This window comes from Vigna angularis, chromosome 1 (genome assembly GCF_016808095.1).
Source record: "Vigna angularis cultivar LongXiaoDou No.4 chromosome 1, ASM1680809v1, whole genome shotgun sequence".
NCBI classification, from domain to species: domain Eukaryota; kingdom Viridiplantae; phylum Streptophyta; class Magnoliopsida; order Fabales; family Fabaceae; genus Vigna; species Vigna angularis.
Window position 1 is genome coordinate 5876854 of NC_068970.1, and position 20480 is coordinate 5897333.

At 32.1% G+C, this 20480-nt stretch overlaps 3 protein-coding genes across 5 annotated transcripts; 1 reads left to right on the plus strand and 2 right to left on the minus strand.

The window, feature by feature from the left end:
* Window positions 1-947: 947 nt before the first annotated feature.
* Window positions 948-6027, minus strand: LOC108322130 (pathogenesis-related homeodomain protein). Its single transcript, XM_017554117.2, has 11 exons — window positions 5585-6027; window positions 4579-5088; window positions 3909-4074; window positions 3574-3697; window positions 3361-3473; window positions 2790-3125; window positions 2477-2710; window positions 2296-2385; window positions 2070-2120; window positions 1435-1662; window positions 948-1259 (listed from the first exon to the last, which is right to left on the minus strand). The coding sequence occupies exons 2-11, from the start codon at window positions 5070-5072 to the stop codon at window positions 990-992; spliced, it is 2106 nt and encodes a 701-aa protein (XP_017409606.1). The 5' UTR covers window positions 5073-5088; window positions 5585-6027; the 3' UTR covers window positions 948-989.
* A 4266-nt stretch (window positions 6028-10293) lies between these two features.
* On the plus strand, window positions 10294-15969 carry LOC108322159 (putative clathrin assembly protein At5g57200). Its single transcript, XM_052868875.1, has 15 exons — window positions 10294-10448; window positions 10564-10633; window positions 10867-10964; window positions 11452-11590; window positions 11669-11796; window positions 11892-11984; window positions 12120-12170; window positions 12936-13001; window positions 13081-13146; window positions 13275-13355; window positions 13433-13504; window positions 14128-14319; window positions 14405-14483; window positions 14946-15058; window positions 15302-15969. The coding sequence occupies exons 1-15, from the start codon at window positions 10359-10361 to the stop codon at window positions 15698-15700; spliced, it is 1737 nt and encodes a 578-aa protein (XP_052724835.1). The 5' UTR covers window positions 10294-10358; the 3' UTR covers window positions 15701-15969.
* Window positions 15970-17263: 1294 nt separating this feature from the next.
* LOC108322141 (uncharacterized) lies at window positions 17264-18375 on the minus strand. Of its 3 annotated transcripts, none has more exons than XM_052871981.1 (3): window positions 18025-18375; window positions 17731-17833; window positions 17264-17576 (listed from the first exon to the last, which is right to left on the minus strand). In XM_052871981.1, exons 1-2 carry the CDS (start codon window positions 18308-18310, stop codon window positions 17739-17741), a joined length of 381 nt encoding a protein of 126 aa, XP_052727941.1. In that variant the 5' UTR covers window positions 18311-18375; the 3' UTR covers window positions 17264-17576; window positions 17731-17738. The 3 variants fall into 3 exon arrangements, with proteins under 3 accessions (XP_052727941.1, XP_017409620.1, XP_017409619.1); XM_017554131.2 differs by having other exon boundaries at window positions 17264-17590; XM_017554130.2 differs by having other exon boundaries at window positions 17264-17583; window positions 18025-18374.
* Between the last annotated feature and the right edge of the window lie 2105 nt (window positions 18376-20480).

Here is a 20480-nt window from a genome sequence, read left to right on the forward strand (position 1 = left end):
TTATTTTATAATTAGTTTATGATATTAGTATTATTGTCAATATTTCTATTATTATTTTATAATTTTATTATTATTATTATTACTAGTACTTTTTTTAATTTTATTATTGCAATTATTTATAATTTTATTATTATTTTAATAACTTTACTTTTATTATTTTACATAAAATCGTTAAGTTAATTTTTTTTGTTCTTCTTATTGGTTTGAAATATTCAAGTAAGTTATCGTATTATTTTAATTTTGTTTGGTTTTTATATGCCATGTATTAATCTATTAGTATTACGTGCTAACGTTGATGTCACACAAAATAAATTAATAAATAAGCTTAATTATAATTTATATATATCTATGTTAAAACGATTTTTTAAAATTTATACATCAAATCATTTCAGTTAAATATTCAAATTAATTTTATTTTTTATATTTAATTTCAATAAAAAAACACCTATTTAAAAAACATAAATATAAAATGACACATAATTTTTATTTAATATATTTTATATCTTTATAGCTTATTTAAAAATTACAACAGATATTTGCATAGTAGATTGAAGGATAATATGCGTTATTTTACAACTTTCATGTTTACTTTCTTCTTCTTTCTTTTCACTAACAACAGGATGCAAAAAACAACTTTCTTAATAAATCTGCTTTTGCATTCAATCGAAGATACAAGACGTAATATATATATATATTTTTTTTTCACGTTTTGGTTCCTACACCGAATGCCCGACACGTACAATGTTATTGAAAAACAACCTCTGTGTAGGCCTTTATAATGATGTTTGCAATGCATATCATTGAACATGAGATGTGTGGTTTTGTATGTAGAGAATAAGAATATTTGGCTTGAGGTATCATCACTAATATTAGGGACGTGAAAAAGAATTGGTATGGTGAGGAAACTGGTATTAATTAATATGGTTAACTTGGAAGTAATACAAGGAGAAAGGAATTAACTGCTTTCATAAATTTTCCAATAAAAGTTATCATTCAGTTTTTTCCCTTAACACAGCTGTGGGTACATATACAATGGATGCTTCATTACAATGGGCTTCATCTGAACCCTTTGCATCCAACCTTTGAATTCTTGTTAATTTTTGCTTCATACTAATTAGCTTTTGCTTCAATTTGCACAATCTTTCGAATTCCAACTCTGCCGTCTGAGAATCTCCTGCAAATGTAAAATTTACCAACCTCTTCTTTTTTTTCTTCAATAGTTTCTTCAAGCTCACATCATCACTCATCTCCATTGAGTCCTGAAGGGGAAAAAGCAGTGAAAACTTGTTATAGAATTACCAGTTCATCATTTCTTCAAGTAATCGTAAGAAAAAAAAAATGCTCTATTTGAAACTCTGATTTGCCTGGTTTATGGATGTGTTACTACTTCTCAAACATACAATGCTTTAAAACATGAAACTATTAGAAAAGCACCTTGTTGCCATTTTCTCCAGGAGGTGGAGGAATTTCTGGTTGTCTTTTCTTGCTAGAAAACTTAATTTTCTTTCTTCCACTGACATTTTTAACATCCTTCTGGGAATGACTTGTAGTAATTTTCAAGGTCTTTGGTTTCAAAAGATCAGTTTTCTCCTGATTTTGTAATATGGAGTTCTTTGTGGAAGTGATTCCCTTATGTTGATTTGCTGCTCCTTCTGCTTGATGCTGAACAAAATCCAATCACATTAGAGTTCATTGCAAATTCCAAAGGACTACAAAATTTGACTGTCTGACACAAAAGGAAGTCGTAAATCTACAAAAAAAAATGCTAAGACTACTCTCTTGGTCTTCTCATTAAGACAAGAATTTTCATCATATGATTTCCTAGAATTCTCTCTGTTTTCAGTCATTGAGTAATCCTATTATATGATTTTAATTATACTAATCTAAAATTACAAAGCTTGACATTTGTTCAAAATCAATTTCATAAGCAAAAGAAATGAAATGTAAACACTACCGTAAAGATTGTGAGAGTTATAAAAAGAGCTACTAGTGCAAGAATTGTTCATAACAAAAGGAAGACAAAATAGACTTGCATTGATTGAACAATGAGATATTAAAGTGTGTCTTACCTTTCTACTTTTAAGCGCCAAGTAACGTGCATTTTTGAACCATTTGCTGACCTGCATTTTCTAGCACAAGTTAGTAGCAGAAAGTTTGAACAAATAAAGTGTTTATAGGCATGCAAACAGAGTGGAACTAATTGGAATAACCACAGGGGATCAAGAAATTGTGCATCAAGAGAAAAAACTTCAAAAGCAAATTCGAATGGAAGATAGATATAAAGTAAGTCGGCACCTTCTCAGTGTCAAGTCCTAGCTCTTTTGAAAGATCCTCTCTAATAGATCTTGGAGGAAGTTCATTCACAGCAAAAACTTGGCGAAGCTTCTGGCTCATTTCATAATAAGATGAAAGGGGAAAAAATTAAAGCACATATAACCCTTTTATAAATAAATTGACCAAGTGTTTCTGCTAGTACCTCAACTGAATCACGTGGAATCCTAAAACAATGCCTTCTGATATTTGTGCCTGAAGAAATTATTTTTGTCATGTTGTTGTGCTCATTATTGGGGTGCATATTCTCACTTTCATGCAACGTCATAAGAGAATCAACAGCATCACACTCCTTTTCTCTTCGCTTTCTTTTGCCAGGACCCCAGTCTTCATCTTCACTCAATTGTTCATATGCAGGAGCTTCCTTCCCAAACATTTCCTGAGAAAAAAGAACTCAGATGAAACTTCTTTTCCATTATAGGACAGCAAACAAATCAGGGACAACTTCATATACTTACATCATAAAGCTTCTTGTAGTCAACAGCTTTTCGCTGCCTACGCCCACAGGCTTTGTCCTCAGACTCATCAGAATCTATGCTGGTATTGGCAAAAAGATATTCATGACTGACACCATGTACTGGAGAATGTTCATCATCAGAATAACACAGACTGGTAGAACTGCTTAAATCATCAGACGCACTATCATTAGTTCCTTCCATGTTGATATTGTGGCTGTCTTCTTTCCTCTCTGGGTCATAATCATCATCTTCAGAATCATCTGACGGCCATTCTTCTTCAGGATTCAGTAATGTAGTCTCACCATCAGGGATAGCAGCCTCTTCTTTGAATACATCCTTTAATTATGCCAGAAAGGAATTATTAGGTGAACCAGTAGGAATATATGGATTTGGATTCCTTAAAGTGACGAGTACTTTTTAAGAGGAAAGTCTAACAAACAGCAATGAAAGAAAAAATTTAAGGGAGTACATTTTCGTCTGGTATGTACATAAAATTCTAAATTGATTATATATGTAGAGAGAGATGAAAACAGAAAAATAAATGGTGTTAAGAGATTATAAGATTAAAAACCTGCCAAGCACTGTGCAAGGAGAAGTGAGTTCCAAGATGAGCATTCATAGCTTCCAGTATTTCCATCTTGCATTCACAAAAATTACAAAACCAGTCCTGCCCTCCAGGAGGAACTGTAATATATAATTAAACAAATGATTTATTTCATGAAATCAAAACAGAGGAAGTTGCAACCAAAAGCACAACTTGTTATCATCATATAATGGAACTTACCATTTTCAGTGTCTAAAGAAGGGTCCACACATTTTTGGTGAAACGCACGCTTGCATGTACCATAGCATCGTATAACATCATTATGTGGAGGTTCTTCACGCATTTTGCACTTAGCACAGAATATCTAGATTGAGAAAAATAGAAGACTGAATATAAAGTTTTTAAAATGTGCCTTGTCATTCCATACATGATACATGATACAACTTGACTTCAGAAAAGGCATGAGAGATGGCTCAACGTTAGCAAAATAAGAGAAGGTATGAAGCTGGTTCACAAGTATTAAATGGAAAGAATAGAGAATCATTTAATGCAATGAAGTGTTGATACTTGCTCACATGTTCCTGACAACCAGATCCACCTGGAGCAATTGCCGAATCTTCAATGCAACTCAATGAACCAAGGGAATCCAATTGGCGAATGGCATCACGAATACCAAGTCTACATTTTAAAATTTGCTTCCTTGCTCGTTGTAGCTCCTTTTCTGGCCTAATCTTTTCTCGACTGTTAAAGGAGTTTCCATCAGTTCAAGAAATGGAATAATGATAAGCCACACTGCTATTTGTCAAGGGCTAGCGTTGATGAAAATAGCTAATAATTGTTTTCAGATTAAGATCGCACTGCATTGCCATAAGCTGTTGACCAAGACGAATGTTTGGAGACACCAATCCATTCTGGTTTATAATCAACGGTACAGCATAATCATACTAAATTTTTCATGCAAAACATAAATTCAGCTTAAGTGGATACGTGAAAACTCCAGCTATCACCAAATTCAATGGAAGTGTAACTCAATAAACCAGTCATTTATCTATTTACATTTCCCTTGAATAATTTAATCTCCTAAATATTTCAAGTGACATAGAGCATGCACCTCTAAGAATAACAGTAACAAAAATCAATTAAAAGGAACACCTCCTAACTAAATCAATTAAAAGGTAAAATATGCTTGTTATTCACCCAACCTTTTGCAACAAAAAGAAAGCTATAGGAAAACTTATACCATACCTCTGACCTTTCCAACCTTCTCCAGAGTAAGCATCAATAAGGTTCTGCTCTAGCTTCATTTTGATTAAAAGATACCGTGCTCTCCTCTGCAGGCGTGAAGGATCATCAAGATCCAAGTTATTCCTTTGTCTTTTCTTTGTTCTCTTTCTCTTCATTTTTTGAAGCTTTACCTCCCCATCAGCATCTTTCCCCTCTTTTCTAGAGCTAAGAGAAGCTTTTTTGCCTGGTAACTTTGAGGATGGCTTCTGTGAAGATTTTCTGTTCTTCAAAGGCAATTTCTGTCCAGTAGTCAATTTCTTATCTGAAGAATCCTTACGAGGTCCTTTGATCTTGAGGGAAGAGATAACTCTCTTCTTTGATACGTCAGTGCCAACATTTTTTGTGTGAGATTTTGATTCCACTTTCACTTTATCCTTCTTCCCTTTTGTACGTGCCTTCAAATGACCAGATTTTTTAGATCCTTTGTCGTTTGACTTCTTCACACTGTCCCGCATATTGATATGTTAAATCCTGAAATTTCAGCACAAAACATGAATCTTGCGAAAACAAAGACAACGATTTCACAGAAATTGGTCTTGTTAATGCATACTAAGTTGCTCGCTATCCATTGATCAAGTTAAAAAATGAGCATTACAAATGATCAAATTCTTGAAATCAAAGCAGGATGGAACAAGGCCAAACATTATATGAAACGGGCAAAAACAGTGGAGCATTAGATGAGTATGAGTATTACTCGTCGAGAGAACATTGAATCATGAATTACTTGACTAGTTCAGCAAAATAAAGAAAGTCAATATACGATGTTTGAGACATGATTGTTAGAATCACAAATAAGTCATCGTTAGTTATTCAAATCGAGAGAAAAAAAGCACTTGTGATAAGCAGAAGAACACACGAAATACCCCAAGTACTCAAAACGGCCAATACACCACGAGCCTCAAGACCTTGACTTTGAATCCAAATGTCTAACCCCACAAGAGTTTGAAGCAAAAGAAACAAAACAAACCTGTGAAGGAAGAGGAATATAGTGAAAGATCAGAACTTTGTAAGGCCCTGAAAGGGTGTGAACATGGTGACAGTGCAGGAGTTGCAGGGATTGAATGGGTGGAGTTTAATTGAGAGATTGGTTTGAATTTGAAATTGGGTCTGAGATTCCCAATGTTGATTGATGAAACCAGTCGCCGTCAATAGCTACCCCAAGCGCCACAACGGTTAGCTTCTTGTTATGTTGCCATTCCCATTCATTATATGAATCTCTCTGTCTCTCTTTCTTTCTCTTTTCTCTCTTTGCGTGTGGTTTTATTTCACAAGTAATTGTGGCAGAATCTGAAACGAGGAACAAAATAATATTGATATAGTCTTCAGAAAAAAAAAAATCAGATTCTGTGGTGAATCATAGGCATTGTTGCCTTTTGTGTGTAGCCAATGTGTCTCAACTCGTCAATGAACAAAGGAAGCAAAAGTGCTTGGTTATATGCAATGAGAGCATGAATCTTTTTGTGATCTCCTGATAGATTTAGTTTAGCAGAAAGAAATTACTGATTTAATTTACTGTCAGACTATGTTTGCATCAATCAAATTGGTACATAATAATGTTACCGAAATTAAAATGGAAGTAGGCAACAGCAATTTCGATTTTATTTATGTTTTTTGAATCATGTTTTTATTTCATTTATCTCTCGTTTTTTACAACATGTTGTTGCTGTCAATTAATTTGAAGTCGATGTCATTCATGATAAAGAGAATACCATTCTAGATGTTTGTTGTGAAATCATTTTTATCAAACAAATTTTAGTTAATTAGGTATATTTAACGTTATTTGTGACAAACTTTTTTTTTATTTAATATTATTTTTGTATAGGCCAATTAATCATTGGAAGTTTACTAAAATATCTCTTAAAAGCTACTTTAACATAACCAAAAGTGTTTAATTTTTTTCTTTTCTGAAATATACTAAATACAACAAACGTTTCATTCTTAAAACATTACTATCTGTATCTTACAAATCTTGATTTAGTATAAACCATTCTTTATAATTTTATTTTAATATATTATGAATAAAAGGCTTAATTCCTTCCCGAATATTTATCTAATATTATTTTCACTTAGCCAATAGTTTTAATATTAGTTATGAATATAATGGTATTAAACATTAAGAACAAAAATCTTATTCAAAATTGATATTTGTGAAAAAATGGCAAAGTTGAATAAGAAAAAAGTCCTACAACCTAATTTTCTTAAAATTTTGAGATAAAAATAGTATCATAATCATAATATAAATTTATTCATCATTTATTAATATGAAATCTATTCAGAGATTTTTCTCGTGACTAAGGAGTGACATAAAATACTAAAATCCATAAAATATTAAGTAAAAGTTGATTAAACAGTTTTAATATTTACATTTATACTATAAATAAATAATAACATTTACATTAAATATAGTTTATTATATTGTAATACTTTTGATTTATAAAAACATACAAGTATAGATATATTATTCTCCAATTTTTTCCATTAACAATTAGTCCCTCACAAAGTCTCCATTTCAATTTCAGCCGACTCATTAATTCATAATAAGCTCATGTATATCATAAATTATTATAAAGTTCAAAATGAATATCTACCATTATACTTAAATCAATGCAATGTTGATTTCTATAGTTAATACTGTTCAATAAACCTACAATTAATCCAATGATTAAAAACAATGCTAATGTAGAAAAAAACGAACATGGTTATATCCCAACTTCTATCTATTAACAAAACCTATAGTTAAAATATAACTACCCGAATTTAAATATCGGTATTAGATGTTTCCTACTACAACATGTGATAACAAGATTGATTATATTGTTTCTCGTATGATAAAAAAGAATATAAATTAGGAGAGGTCAAATTCTTTATAGTTTTAGCATATTAGTTTTTGACTTTTAATTGAAAAACTAATACCAACTACACCAATGCACTTGCAGACGAATTATAGGATGAAATTCGAATATTTTGTTCACTATCCAAATAATCCAACATTCCTAGTATGGTGGTAAAAGAAAAAAAAACATTTGTTTTAATCAACATCAGCGTGACACTTGGCAAAATTTGCTTAAAAAGTCATTCTGTTGTGCAAGAATAAGGACCACGATTTTACATCATAATATAAATTATATTTTTCATCCCTTTATTTTTTTAAAATTCATAATTTAAACTATTTACTTCATTAAAATAAATATATTTAATTTATTAAAACTTGTGGATTTAGTTTAACTATTCTATCCAAGACATTAGTTAGTATATATTAATGTTAACTTTCACATAAAACATTTTAATTGCCATTGTATTGAAAAGACTATTAGAATTGTGTATCTATTTGACTTGTATATAATCCTACCAACTATTTTTATTTTACAATAATTCAACAAAATTAGTTGAGAACCACCGCTAAACTTTACTAGTGATTTTATATTAGAGTTTTTAGAGATCATATTGCTATAACAGAAATTAAGGAAAGAGAAATCAAATGAATTTTTTTAATTCTGATGGACTTACTTACATTTTAAGTATTTTATAAATTTAAATATTTTAAATTGGGTTTCGGAGTTTTCGTTAAAAAGAATTATTTAAACAAGTTATGAAGATGAGTAATTGATTATAATATCACTAAGGAGGATTTGAAAAAAAAAACAACAATGATACACGAATAAAGGAGATTTAACTTACATAAAATATTAATTCTAAAACTTTTAAAGTCACAGGTTTGAAGTTATTTTTCTTTTTTACTACTTTAAACTTATATATTTTTAAAAAAAATTAAAAATAAATTAAAAATTATAGAAAAGTAATAATTTTGTAATCTCATTAATAACAAAATTAAATGAAAAAATATATTTGTATCGTTATATAGAATTATTTTGAACAATACTTAAATTTATGTATAAGTTATTTTTAAATAATTAAGTATTGGAAAAAAAAAATAGAAGATGAAACGGATGAGATGACGTGATATGTATGTACATGACATGCTTCTTGAATTATCCACTCTAATCCTCCCACCTTCCTTTTTTTTCAAATGAAAATCCAATCACTAAGGATAACAAAGCACAATATTATTATTTTTTAAAACTTTATTTTATTCATATCACTTTGAGTTTTTTTTTTTAAGATATATATATATATATATATATATATATATATATATATATATATATATATATATCAAAATGGATAACTCGGATCGATCCGATTCAGTCCACTAACGAATTGACTTACTGACTCATTTAATTATAAGTTTTTTTTTAATAAAAAAAATTATATTTTTTAATTCAAATCTAAATAAATTTCACTCTAAAATATGTTAAACTCTAAAGATAATTCAAAAATAAAAAGAAAAATATCATACAATGCAAACGTAATCCAAAACCAGTACAAAAGGCGAACAAATAAATTTTTAATATTGATAATTTTTCTATCACAGTTTTTAATATTGATAATTTTTCTATCACTTATCCTTTTATAATATTAGAGTATTGAATAGATAAATCTATAATGTTTTTCTGTCTTGAAACATTTTTTTTATCCTTATCTATAATATAATAAAAAGATATTATCTAATAATATTGAAACAAAATAATAAATAATTAAATTAAATTAAGTGAGTTAGTAAACCAACTAGTTCAATCCGAATGAATTGATGTTTATTGGTTAAGCTTTTGTCGAAGAGGAAAATATTTTGATGAAGTAAAAGTAATACCAAGTGAAGTTTTTCTCCTTGAAGATCTCATTGATAAATGCTTTGTTAAAAAAAAAAAATTCTAATGTTAGTTTAATGTGTACAATTGCATGTGTTGTTGACGGCTTTAGCTTTCTGCGTCACGTGTTATGCCCTTTCACACAAATTAAAATAAACTAAAATCACTTCAGAATTTTTCTTTGCCAATTGCTTTCTGCACTCCATCAAATTTCTTATCAAGTTTTCGTCGAAAGGAGGTTGATTTCTGATCTTTTTTTTACACAATTATTCATTATGTTTTCAGAAAGTAAATTCCAAAAGTGATAGGTCCTAGGAAGAAAATGATAAAGTGCAGAAAGTAATTACCTTTTTCTTTATATAAATGTGGGAATTGTGTATTCTATTTTATATAAAAGGATATTCCGAAAAATTTATTTCAATGTTACATGCATTCTGGAAAGTATATTCCAAAATGAATAACCCAGAAGTCTTTTCTACAAGGATAAAATAGACATTTTAAAAAATTGAAGAGGTGCAGAAAGAAATTGATGGGATGTGGAAAGCAATTGCCAATCCATCCCAAAAGTTTTATTTCAATAAAAACGTTCCTTACAAGGTGAAGTTTTGTCTATATGATCTTTTTGTCTAAAGAATAATTATTATGTCAAAATCATCTATCGAATAAATATTTTAAAAATAAAATCGTTCAAATTTACTCTTAATTTCAAAGAGAAGGTTAATATATTTTTAGCTTTTGATGTATTTATCTATACTAAGAATGGAATAGAAAGTCAAAATTTTACACCATTTTTATTTTATTTTTATAATATTAAAAATTATAATTATTGGTCCAAGTTAGTTAACAGAATCCATGCAACACCTAGTATATCAAGAGCTGAAACTACGAAAATACCCTTTGGTCGTTGCTTCCTTCTTTTTGTCGTTGGAAGTTGGAACACATGACAGAGTTTGAAAGAAGAAGAAGAAGGAGGAGGAGGAAAACGTGGTTCCTCTTCTTCCTTCAGTATTTCTGTCAAATTCAATTCGTTGGTGAATGGGAACGTTCCGTACCTTAAGAAAGGCCTACGGTGCTCTCAAAGACTCTACCAAGGTTGGCCTAGCCAAGGTCCATAGCGAATACAAGGTTCATTTTTTCATATCTCTTTCTAACTTTTCATCGATCTATTTATACATTTTTCTCCAGATTTGATTTCTCAGATTTTCTCTATTTTGATCATGTTCTTTTTTATTTATGTAAGGATTTGGATGTTGCTATTGTGAAGGCTACCAGTCATGTAGAATATCCTCCAAAGGAACGTCATGTCAGAAGTGAGTTCTCAGATTTTGTTGAATACTTATATATAAATTAAAATTATGCCTTTTTTTTTCTATTTTCATTGTGAGATTAGTGCCGTCAGGGTTTGAATCATTAATTTTCGATGCATTATGCATGGTTTATTCCATAGATCTTGTTTCTTGCATCGAAAGAAATTATAAATGATATCGGATCAATAATGCCAGAGTGGGATATTTATTAGTTCTGTCTTTGCTCTTCTTTGCAGAGATTTTCTCTGCAACTTCGGCACACCAACCACGGGCAGATGTGGCTTACTGCATACACACACTTGCTAGGAGGCTTGCAAAGACACGGAATTGGATAGTGAGTCCTCTGTGTAACTAACTGTCTGAATGCATTAAAATTGTGTTTGGATAAAATTTGAAAACGTGGTTTTGATAATTTCAATTTACATTTCCGAATTTCATGACACAACATGAAGAAGGAAGGGTTCGAATGGTGCTTTAGAAATAAAAGTACTTAACAAACATCAGAACGTATAATAAACAATCAGTGCTCATTTTGTTTTTCTTGTCCGTATATGGTAAAATGTTATTTTTTTTAACAGGGTTCATAAAGATGTTATGCTTGATTTCTGCATGAAAATAACAAACATTAGCATATGTAAGAAAAAAGGGAAATGGGAACTGTATAATTGTCATGAATCAACCATTCTAAAAGCTTAAGTTGTTCAGTGAAAACAAGTGAGAGGGAATTAATGTAATTTGCGTACAATTATACTCCATGACGATAATTTTTCCAAACTTTCTTGACATTGTTTTTAACTGAATAACGACATGTCACATGATAGGTTGCTGTAAAGACATTGATAGTCATTCATAGAATATTAAGAGAGGGTGATCCTACTTTCAAAGAAGACCTCATAAACTATGCGCGTAGGGGACGTTTTCTTCAAATATCCAATTTCAAAGATGACTCAAGTCCTCAAGGTAGATAGATTAGTGAGACCCTCTTGTTATCTGAATTTTCTTTCATTTCATGCTTATTAACTGTACTTCTCAACGCAGCTTGGGATTGTTCTGCATGGGTTCGAACCTATGCACTATTTTTAGAAGAAAGGCTTGAATGTTTTAGAATCCTTAAATATGACATCGAGGCTGAGCGTTTATCAAAACCATCACCCGTTATAACTAAGGTGGTGCTTTGCCTTTCAATTTTATTCACACATTAATTGTTCCATGCGGCTTTCATTACTGCGTTTAGAAAATTAGTAACTTTTAGCTTTGACAGGGACATAGCAGAACACGGTCGTTGACTAAAGAAGGGCTATTGGAGCAGCTGCCTGCACTGCAGCAACTTCTATACCGCCTAGTTGGTTGTCAGGTAAGAATTTGTGGAGAAAACTTTGATTTGGTATCTTCATGCTTTGTATCTGTTATGCTATATCTCTTGCCACTGAAATGACTGCATTTTATTTCCCTTAGATAATAACATTTAGTTTTCTTTAATTTCCTGCAGCCTGAAGGTTTGGCTGTCAGCAGTTACCTAATACAATATGCACTGGCCTTGGTATGCTTGTTTAATTTGTACTTTTCACACAATAGCACTTTTAAGTATTATCTGATATGTTTTGTATCAATTGTATAACTGAATAAAATTAGTCGAACATATTTTATTCAGTTGGAGTACTAATATGACAGTTTAAAGATCATGAATTAAGACCTTGATCATAAGAATAAACAAATATCTTTTCTATCTTAGAAATATATATTTTTGATAAACAACTAAATAAAATATTATTTAAAGCTTGGGTCTTATAAGATGGTTGCATTGAAGTAAAAGTTGCAAAAAGATAGTAATGTGATACGGTGAAACCAAAAAAAAAATTATTAAAATCTCAAAATGATCCTTACAATAGATATGACTTCAGGTGCTAGAGAGCTCAATTGCTGCAATACTCATGGATTGATTTCCTATAATACAAAATTGTTTATGCTTGATTCATCCGTATCTCCTGTTTCACTTTCATTAAAAAGAATTACTTATTTAAAATAAGCTCTCATTTCAGACAGAAGTGAGAAATTTCTATTCGTAAACAATCAAGGTTAACATTATTATGACAAATAATGGATTGTCAAAATCTACTGTTAATTTTTCTTTTGTTAACAGTTGGCATGTTTCACTCTCTTTTTTTCCCGAAGTTAAATAATTAATTTCAGAGGAATCCAATCCTAACACAGAAAAGGAAACACTAACTTTCTTCCCTTCCAGAAATCCATTCACTGAGAGGGATAATGGTCTAACTTTACTTTTCCGCTTCCGAAAATATCTCAGGTATTGAAAGAGAGCTTCAAAATATATTGTGCCCTGAATGATGGAATCATAAATCTTGTGGATGTGGTAACGTCTATTTCAGTTTAACATGTTATTTCAGTTTAACTCTTAAATGTGGAACTGTACTAAGTAATGAAAATTGCAGTTCTTTGATATGCCAAAGTATGATGCAATCAAGGCGTTACACGTTTATAAAAGGGCTAGCCAACAGGTGTACAATAGTGCTTTGCTTTCCTTCAGATCCATTCTTTGTTGTTCAATTTGAATTCTTTCTTGTCCTCAATGAGGCCTCCTAATGGGTCATACGAGTTGAATTGATGATCATTCTATAATGTGCAGGCTGATCATCTTGCCGAGTTCTATGAATACTGCAAGAGATTGGACCTTGCTAGGAATTTTCAATTTCCAATCTTGAGACAGGTTCTTGCTCATTAATAACAATATTTAATTTGATATCGTATACAGTTTCTCACTGAGATATTTCCCCCAATAAACAGCCACCTGCTTCTTTTCTTGCCACGATGGAAGAATACGTTAAAGAAGCACCCTTGAATGCATCTAATAGACTGGTAAGAAAGAGTGATATGCAAATTTATTCGAGAAAGCCTGCGCCTTATATGCGATTTGTTTATGTTCCACGAACCAATATGCTTGACTTTCTAAACTAATAAAGGACTTATTACATGCAATATGGCAAATGAAGTTCAAGCCACTTCGTCAGAGAGTGGAAGAGCCTAATGACTTTTAGAACGAGCCAAAGATTTCCCAGACCAGTCTGATGTGTAGAACTTTTATTTTCTTGTGCGTAGAATAAAGTTTAGGGCCAATACCTCTAAAACAACTTAGCAATTGATAGAATAGCTGTAAGACTCGCTTATATATTTTGCATTGGGTTCTGGAGTCAATTTTGGCACCCCGATTGATATGGAGAATTGGAGATTGACTACGATAACTTCATTTCATTATTAGATATAACTCAACAACTTTGCATCTATGTTCTGGTTCTAGTTATGGCATATTTGGACTGAAGTTTCTGCCTTTATTGTTAATGGTATCCGGGGGAAATCACCGTAATGGGAAAAAGGGTTATTTTTCTTAAAAGTGGTTCAATGTCAATTGTTATTAAACATCTGTGTACGCCCACAACATATTTGTTTGTCATGGTTCGTTAATAAATGTCATGCAACATCAGGAGTATCACGAAAATGGTCAATCACCTAAAAAGGAAGCAGAACCTAAAGAATCTGAAGAGACTCAAGCAACCGAAAAACCCGATGAAGAAAACAAAGAGGAGGAACAGGTGCATGAGGACGAACCAGAGCCTAAGGAGGAGGAAGTGGAACTTCCTCCTTTGATATCAACTGATTCTACTGATGATTTGCTGGTGTGTTTTTGGTTATGTGGATCGTATGAATGTTTTGAGAGATTGTTTTGACGGAAAATATATAATATATTTGTCACCTTTGCAGGGTCTAAACGAAATAAATCCAAAAGCCCGGGAACTAGAAGAAAGCAATGCTTTGGCGCTAGCAATTGTACCAGCCGGAGGTAAGAGTAATTGATAATTAACGAAGTTAACTCTATAGTGCATGCATAAGAATGGAGGTTGGAATTTGCTTCACTAAACAAAGAATCAGAATTTATATATATATATATATATATATATATATATATATACACACACATACACACATGTAATGCTTGTTAGATTTTGAAAATAGAAACGAGAATGTATGACTAGTCCGTAGGGAAATCCAAAACTAATGAGGAAAAAACTTGTCGAACCAGAGACTTTTCTTTTGGTTTACTCCACAAACTAATTGGAGAAATGGGAGATAATCTCATCTAAACCCATAGGGAATAACTGTGCCATTGCCATTCCTTGCTCACGTAGTCATTCAGGTACATCATTACCAGGACTTAATCCAAACAAACTTGTATTAATAAAAAAAACCTCAATCGGGTCCATCTTTGATCGATTCAATTCTAAGACTCTGCGATTTTATGTAGGAAATAACTCAAGCAGTCTTGATTTGGCTTACACAAATGGAACTTCTGGTTGGGAACTTGCACTGGTTACAACACCAAGTAACCATACAAGCCAAGCGCCAGATCGAAAAATGGTCAGTTTTTACCTGCTTGTCATACTTAGTAGATCATGTAAATACGAGACATGCCAATCAATATATGAACATGTTACATGCAAACGATATAACCAATGCGGCCCAAAACGATTATTGTGACATTCATCTCACATATTTGGCTATAGGTACAATTTCACACACGCTAAATGACGCTATGGTTTGTCCTTTGAATCTAAAAGCTAACAACACTATTGTTCTTTTCTCCCTCGTTTGTTGAGTCAGGCTGGTGGGTTTGACAAGCTATTACTAGACAGTTTGTATGAAGATGAAAAGGCTAGGAGACAACTTCAACTCCGAAATGCAGGCTATGGATATGGGGAAATGGATACACGTAACCCATTCAATCATCATAATCAGCAAGATCCATTTGCGGTGTCCAACAACATAGCACCTCCAACCAATGTGCAAATGGCATTCATGGCTCAGCGACAGCAACAACAACTGATGTTCCAGCAACATCAACAACATAATAGGATGATGGGCCATTACCAGTATCCACAGACTCAATACCATCAACAAATGCCAGTCATGGGTTCTTCTAATCCATTTGAGGACCCCTTACCCGTGCCCACCCATGCTTATAATTCCATGAATCATCAAGGGAACTACAATTTAATATAGAGTTCAGCTTCTCTTCTACTTAATCCTCTTTTTTCTCTCCTCAATCCTTTGACCAAAAAGGATTTATTCTTTGTTAAGCAGAATAACACTAACTTTCTTGATCAAAATTTCATTCATCAATGGTCCATTTTCCGTAGGCCATTCTAGGGGTACACCCTTTCAAGTTGAAACAAATGGTGCATTTTAAAATTAAAGTTGCCAGAGCGGTAGTCCAAAGTTTGGAGCTGGGTAATCTAGGCAGAAAACACGCCTCATTGATTATTATTCAACTGAGAAATCAAGATAGTAAACACATGTAATTGACTACTATTATTCCAAGTTTAATGATTCATTTATCTTTCTTATCAGAACAATCTGGAAAACTGAAGTCAACGTGACTGTATTGTACTTGCAGTTCAGAGCCCATTCAGAGAACTTTATAACCAGGGTCATAGATGCTCTAGGAAGAATTAATCTCACAAAAAGGATATAACCCGCAATATAACTCAAAATCGTCTATAACTAGCAATGTATATTTACCCATGTATGCCCGTAGTCAGGTTTATTGTGTTCACTGTGCCCCTTGAAAATGTCAACTAACTGAAGAAATATAAATGACATTACATGAATTGTGAATTTGACCAGAACCAGAACTGGTTTTCACTTTGTAAGTCATGTACCGCAAACCAAACTAGACAAATGACAAGTGATCAGGTTAATATGAGTAGATTAAAAACTAAAATTGAACTGATGAATTAGAAAATTAATCTTATTCTATCTCTTTCCTCTCAGCAAGCGTGATCTATGTCTTATTCAGCATTAATAATTTAGGATCCTGCACGGATGTATGTCTTTGAATATTTCAAGCTGAGTTTTCAGTTTAGATTTCACACTACACTCTTTCCACAATATCAAATGGCTCTCGAGTCAAATAGAAGAACGGTTGACCGATATGTATCAATTAATTTAAAATGTCTTCTGAATGTAATTCGCAAATCTGAAGACTCATCGCAGTAAGTTCATACCAAAATTAAAACTGTATGTATCTCTTTTCAATTACAATAATGTTCTTTGCACATCAAACTTTATGACAGAGAGAGAAGAGAGTCCCAACTTTTCCAACTATAACACGAGAGCATCCAAATCCTAAATCATATTAGAGGAATTGACACAGTCACCAGAGAGGCTGGCAAAACTAGAAAAATTTATAAGTCTTACCGATCCATCCCAAGTCTACTCGGACATTTTTTAACATTCAAAATTCTAGCACTTTTTTTTATTAGTTAGAATTGAATAGATCTATGAATAATCTCTTTCTTTTCTTGACATAAACATCCATCGACCCTTTTTATTAAAAGAAGGATTTCACGTACATTAGCGACAAAAGGCAAGTTCGCTTCTACAATGGAACGCTCTTCAGCCTTTCAATGGGAAATAAGGCTTCAATTATAGAACTCAATAGAAACTACGCAATTCTATAGTAATAATCAAGCAACTAGAGACAGTGCAAAGCTTTTACCCCCTTATAAAGTCTACTGCAGTTATTTTATCTACACGAATACTCATATTCATTATTCAGAGGAATGGTCAAAGAAGCTTTTGCTTTATTAGTTACACAAATACATACATAATCCAATGTAAAATATTCAACATGACACCATTGAAAAGAAAAATCTACAGAAACCGATTGCTTAGTGCTTGGTCAGGACCCAAACTATATACAAATAACAGAGACCAAAAAACGTGAGAAGAGTTAATACCAAAGCAACCGGTAGTACTTCACCTGTTAAAGAATTCCCATTTTCATGAACTGTCTTCTATGCAACCAAGCTCCGTGATCTTCAAACAGATTACTTTTTTTGCACCCCGACCCTCTCATCGAACAAAGGTTGCAACCCTGAAAACTATTCACTATTTGGTCTCAGCGGAATATCAAACAAGTCCAATCCAAAGACATTTCTGTTGCATAACAGCAGTTGAAACTGCGTAACAACACTTGAATTGTTGAAAGCGGACACAAACAGGCATGCATTACTATTAATATTGCTTACTATCATGATCATCCTTCCTCGTCTTCAGAGAGGGCCACGTTTTCAGTGGGCGCCATAACCTTAAGTTGCACAGTAAGTTCCGTCCCTCGTGGGGTGGCAACAGCTGTTGAGAGAGAAAAACAAATAGAGCATACGATGAATTCCGTGTCAAGACCACAGTTACCCTATAAATCAATCTAGTCAATCATAATATCGAAAGTTACTATTTTTACAAGTTTGTGATAATAGCATTCCCAGAATCTTCATCTAACATTGAAGGAATTGAGAAAAAGAGTGAGTGGAAAAAAAGAGAACCTTGAAGTAAGAAGGGTTGAGTGGGAATGGAGAATTTGGGGAGAAAGGGGGAGGGAGGAGGAGGGACCCAGAAGGAGGAACCGGGAAGGAAGGGAAGCCAATCGGGTGTGGCCTTCATGACCATAACACGGTGGGCATGGTCCTCCAGCAACTTCACCCCTTCAATCTCCACCCACTTCGATTTCATGGCTTCCGAAGATCGGTAGCGGTGGCACACAATCAGGACCTTGGGGGATTGGGAATGACGAAGCAGCGTCTTGGACTTGGAGATGAACCTGGCCATCATATCAATTCCTATCGGACAAAACCAGATGCGCTCCTCCTTTTCAACGAACCTAACAATACCATTATATTAATTCTTTTTCTGTCTAAATATTATCGATTTCAAGTTAGTATATTCTTTTTAGGCTTAAATAATGATTTGTTTCGTATATTTAATTTAATAATAAATTTCTTAATTTAGTTTCAATTTTTATCAACTTTATTTAATTTAATTTTAATTTTTTAATAATAAATTAACTAAAAATAAAAGCTAAATATAAAATAAAGATAGTATATCTAAAAGAATTAGTGAAAATAGGATTCGAAAAATACTAAATTTGTTAATGATTTGCGAATACAAAATATTATTCAAGAAGACTCCTTTGAGCAATAAATCATAGAGGTTTCTCCATGTAAATCTCTTTTTACAAGTCGTGGTTAAGGAATGCATTATTGACATCCAGTACATAAAGAGTAGTAGATAAATAGGTCATTGTTGAAGAGTTATCACGGCTATTAATAAACTAACAAACCCCATCTTTATCACAATAGAAAAAACATATATGAATGGATCAAATCCAATGTTGACAAAAGGGAGGTCAAAAAAGATAAAAAGAAGTCATGGATAAACACGAGACATAAACAAAAAAAATTCATCTTTGTCATTGAATAAAAAGCATATACAGGTAAAACACAATTGTGACAAAAGATATGTCAAAAGAGACAACAACAAAAGAAGTCTTGAATGAACAGAAGAGATAACCCTTAAAAATCCAATATTCTCTAATCAAGGCACCTGAAAAATGAAAAAGAACAAAATCGATACTCTTAATAGTTATCTAAGAGGAGACGAAAAGAACTAAAAGAGGAAATAGAGTGACCTCGTCGCTCTGAATTGCTACGGGATGTGCCATCATGCACGACGGAAAAGGGAGTAGATCAACAACTTCAAAAGACGCTAAAAAACGCGTAAGAGCTCCGATGAAGGCGTCGTTGATGGTATGGTGGTCGCCTAGCCAGGACGATCAAAATCGTATGATCGTAAGACGAAATTGGAACTACGATAGTGGTAGTGGTAGACAACAAACAACAGTGGTAGATGGCGTCACTACTGGCAGCGGCAAGTGTAGTGAAAGAAGTTTTGGATGAATAGAAGAAAGAAACCTTTAAAAATCAATATTCTCCAATCAAAAAACTTGAAAAAGGAAAAATAGCAACATTGATGTTCTAAATAACTGTCTAAGAGGAAACGTGACGTGCGACAACACACGAATAACCTGAAAGAGAAAAAAGATCAATCTCGACGCTCTGAATCACTGCAAGACGTGTCACCATGCATGACGAAAAAATGAACATATTCAAAATTTCAAAAAGTACTAAAAGCGCGTAAAAGCTCTGATAAAGGCGTCGTGATGACACAGTAGTCTGATCAAGACTATAAAATTGTGTGATCGTCACTTGAAATTGAAACTCCGAGAGTAGTATCGATAGACGACGACAATAGACGAATATGATTTATTTTTATTTAATTTAATTATTTATTTTTTAAAAATAAAACATTTATTTTTTTTCAAATTGAGACTAAAATATAAAATTTGGTATGAGAGAGATAAAGTTATTCAATTTAAATTAAGCAAAAATAGTAATATAGAGATCAAATTAAATAATATTTATTATACACACTATCACGTAATACTAATCTAATTTTTAAAATTAAAAAAAAAACAATAAAATAAATCATCAACTCAGACATGATAGATAATATTCACTTAACTATTTAAACAACATTAACCAAAAAAAGAATTAAATTAAAAAAATGAAGATAACTTTAAGTGAATTCAACACAAAAAATATTAAAACTAAATTGAATAAATTTAACTAAAATGAAATTAGTATTTAAGCGATTTTGTATTACATTAATCAGTCATTAATTAAATAATTTTTTTTATACGGTACTATTCATAATTCGTTTAGTATAATAATAAAAAGGTTTAATACATTATTTTGGTCTCTACTTTTAAGGATTTGGTTCAAAGTACCTTTTAAAAAAGTTCAGAAAGGTCTCATGTTTTGTTAAAAAATGTTCAATTTGGTCATTTTCGCTCATGCTATTAAAAACATAACGGTGCAAATGCCACCGTGGTCAAACCTGACTGAGCTGTGATCGTGTTGGGTGGTGGCGCGAGAACGAAGGT